This window comes from Lonchura striata, chromosome 12 (genome assembly GCF_046129695.1).
Source record: "Lonchura striata isolate bLonStr1 chromosome 12, bLonStr1.mat, whole genome shotgun sequence".
NCBI classification, from domain to species: domain Eukaryota; kingdom Metazoa; phylum Chordata; class Aves; order Passeriformes; family Estrildidae; genus Lonchura; species Lonchura striata.
The window spans coordinates 23,680,727-23,684,151 of NC_134614.1; the positions used below are offsets into that span (position 1 = coordinate 23,680,727).

Sequence of the window (3,425 nt, forward strand, 5' to 3'; positions counted from 1 at the left end):
CACAGCTGGCTGGGGCTGCACACCCACGGCCTGCCCCACTCAAAGGCCGCCCGCCGCCCACACACATGCCATCCCCCTGAGGTGGCAGCACAGGGGCTGGCCTCAGAAAAGCCCCTTTAAGGGACACCTCAGGGCGGCCTCGGGAGCCAGGACATTAATTTTAGCCTGGAGCGGTGCCAGGGCGCAGGGCAGCTGCTGCAGGCGGGGCCATTCCTGCCCTGGCCTGCCGGGCTCCAGCCCCGCCAGTCCCGCGGCCATGGCCGAGGAGCGCGGCGAGCTGCAGGAGCGGATCCTCGGCAAGGACCCGCTCACCAAGGAGATCGACCTGGTCAACAGAGACCCCAGGCGCATCAACGAGGACGTGGTGAAGGTAGGGCTGTCCCAGCACCGCTGCACCCCCAGCCTTGGCTTTCAGACCTCGGCCTGCCTTTGGCTCCCCTTGGCCAGCCCTGTGGCCCCAGAGGTGCTGGCACCCAGAGGTGCTGGCACCCAGAGGTGCAGGCACCCAGGGCTCTGGGACACCCAGTCCGGGTGACACCCAGGGTGGCACGCCTGGCTCCAGTTAATGCCACATTTCCCATTCCTTGAATGGGCTCTCCAGTTTCATTGTGGCGTGAAAATTTATGGAGACGCCTTCCTTTGCACCAGCAAGCTGGCAGCCAAAAATAACACTAAATTAAATATTTAAGGGGATATTGGGGAAGGCTGCTGGCCTTCAAGACACCACAGTGGCAGTACCTGTTGTTTGGTGTGTGTTGTCATGCCTGTGGAAGATTGCTCCCCCCAGGGCAGCCAGAGGTGCAGCAGCCCCCAGTTCCCTCCCCCTGTTTCTGACCAAGAGGAATTCCCATTGTAACTCTTGGGCTTCCCCTAGGCTACCTTAGAACTGCAAACAAAATCTGTCTCTGTTAGCCAAAGAATCCCAGCCCAAAGGAGAACAGGACAGGAAGGGTTTTGTTAAAACTGTTGTGACTGTCACAGCAGAAGGGACAGCGGGCACAGGGCTGCTCACACAGGCTTTGTAACAAGCCATGACCTTGGCAGCACTGTGAAACACAAACCTCGGTTTGGGCATGAAAACACCATTGCAGCTACCAGCGTGCTGTGGTCAGATGGAATTCCCTGGGATGGGCTGTGACAGTGGCAGCCATCGGGGTCCCTGCTGGCACAGTGAGACCTGCCCGTGACAGCTGCCTGACTCCTCAGCATCCCAGCATCGTGCCACAGCCCCGGCCTGGGGCTTGGAGAGGTGCCAGGCCAGGGAGCACCACTCTGCCATGGCAGCAGGGACCAGAAGAGCCCTCAGCCTGCTCACCCCAGGGCCAGGCGGCTCGTTGGGGCTCCCAGCCTGGGAGCACCACCAGCTACTGCTGGGTGACAGTGCCAGCACCATCCGTGCCACCCACCAGCCCCCCTCTCCCAGCACATCCCTGCCTTTCCCACTCCAGAATCTCCAAAGCCTGAAGAGACCTTCCAAGCTCACCCATGCCCAGGGCCACGCTGCTGCTCCAGCAGCACTGGAAGCCTTCAGAGCTCAGCATTCCTCCACCTTAAAATAGCCCGAGAGGCTGGGGAGGGAGGGCAGAGGCAGCCCGGGCAGGAGCACAGCTCACCCTGCTGCTGCTGCCCCTGCCCAGGCACAGCCCAACAGCCAGGGCACGGCAGCTGGAGGCACGGGGAGGGAGGGAGGCAGGGCTCACCCGGCCCTGGATAAACATCCCGAGCATCACAAAGCAGCAGCCAGAATTTGGGATCGTGTTACAGAAGTGGCACTGCCCAGAGAGGCTTTCACAAGCCTCCTCCGAGCACAGCACCAGAGCAGAGCACGGCTGCACTGGGTGAGCCCGAAGAGCTTTCCCAGCCCAAAGGGCCCCACGGTTCTACAAGGGAGCAGTACCTGCACGTGCTGCTCCCTGGGCACCCCCAGATCCGGATCCAGACCCAGCTGAGCCCCCTCTGCTCCTCCAGGCCCGCTCCCAGGGCAGTGGGGCAGAGCCTCTGCTTTTATCCCCCACTGCTCCCGGCATTAATCGGTCCCTGGTGGCTCATCAGGCAGCTGGGCAGTAAGCTGGGCTCGTCCCCAGCACACCTGGGCTCTCTAGGGCTGCTGATGGCACCTCAGGGCCAGCTCCCGGGCCTGCTGTCTCCTCATTGCCAATACTTCTGTCAGCACTCCAGGAAATTAAAGATGACACAGAGTGACTTTGTGATCCAAGTGCTTCCAAAAGCAGAATGAATGTTGTTATTTAGCATGAATGTACAGACACGTCAGCGGCCGGGGGGAGGCTGGGCTGGTTTTCAAGACAAATAGCTTGGCTCATATATTCCCTGGAAGTGAGTTCCACCCCAAAGGGATCTCTGCGTGGGGTTTTGGGGAGTGTGTGTCACTCAGAGACACTCCCAGTGCCTGCACAAATGGCAAGGGCAGGGCTGAGCCCCAGCTCCTTCCCCAGGACGAACATGGACAGACAGCACTGAGCACCTCACCTATGGTATAAATAAATAGTCCATAACTCCAGAGGGCTGCTGGGTCTTTATTAGCACAACCACCTTCCTGCCGAGTGGGCAGCCACGTCCCTGAATGCTAAAAAAGGGCAGGAATGGGCTCTGGCCGCCTCTGCAGCCAACACTCCCACGCACAGCTCCTGTTCCAAGGGCTCCTGCCTCACCTGATTCCCCAGATCAGGGGGTGGGATGGGACTGTGACCCCCCCGTGCTGGAGCCTCAGCCATGGGCTGAGCCAGCACTGCCCAGAGGCTGTGCCAGGCAGAGCTGGGAGCCCTGAGCCCTCTCCCAGCTCTGCAGGGATCCAGGGATCCCCCCCCAGCACAGTGCCCACTCTCCCCAGGCCCCTCCATTTGGGATCTGCTCTCCCCTCCTGCAGGACCCTCATGTGGAACTGGGGCCTCTGCAGACCCCCAGACCTCCCTTGTGTCCTCTGTTCTCCTCCCAGGTGGATTTTGAGGATGTGATAGCTGAGCCCGTGGGAACGTACAGCTTCGACGGCGTCTGGAAAACCAGCTACACCACCTTCACCGTCAGCAAGTACTGGTGCTACCGGCTGCTCTCTGCCGTCCTGGGCATCCCCCTGGCTGTCATCTGGGGCTTCCTCTTTGCCCTCATCTCCTTCTGCCACATCTGGGCAGTGGTGCCCTGCATCAAGAGCTACCTGATCGAGATCCAGTGTGTCAGCCGGATCTACTCCCTCTGCATCCACACCTTCTGCGACCCGCTCTTCGAGGCGCTCGCCAAGATCTGCAGCAACGTCCGAGTTGCTGTCCGGAAGGAGATTTAGGTGCTGGCAGCTGCTCCAACAGCCCTCACACAACCCCCTCTGTGCAGGCTGCCTGCCCCCAGGCACATGGACACCCCTGTCCTGTGAGGGACCTGCACATGGACACCCCCATCCAGTGAGGGATCTGCAC

The 3,425-nt window shown here is 60.8% G+C and overlaps 1 protein-coding gene across 1 annotated transcript; it reads left to right on the forward strand.

Annotated features, from left to right (window-relative positions):
- The first annotated feature begins 227 nt into the window (after window positions 1–227).
- CAV3 (caveolin 3) lies at window positions 228–3,425 on the forward strand. The gene is made up of 2 exons (XM_021548319.3): window positions 228–370; window positions 2,954–3,425. Exons 1-2 carry the CDS (start codon window positions 257–259, stop codon window positions 3,293–3,295), a joined length of 456 nt encoding a protein of 151 aa, XP_021403994.2. The 5' UTR covers window positions 228–256; the 3' UTR covers window positions 3,296–3,425.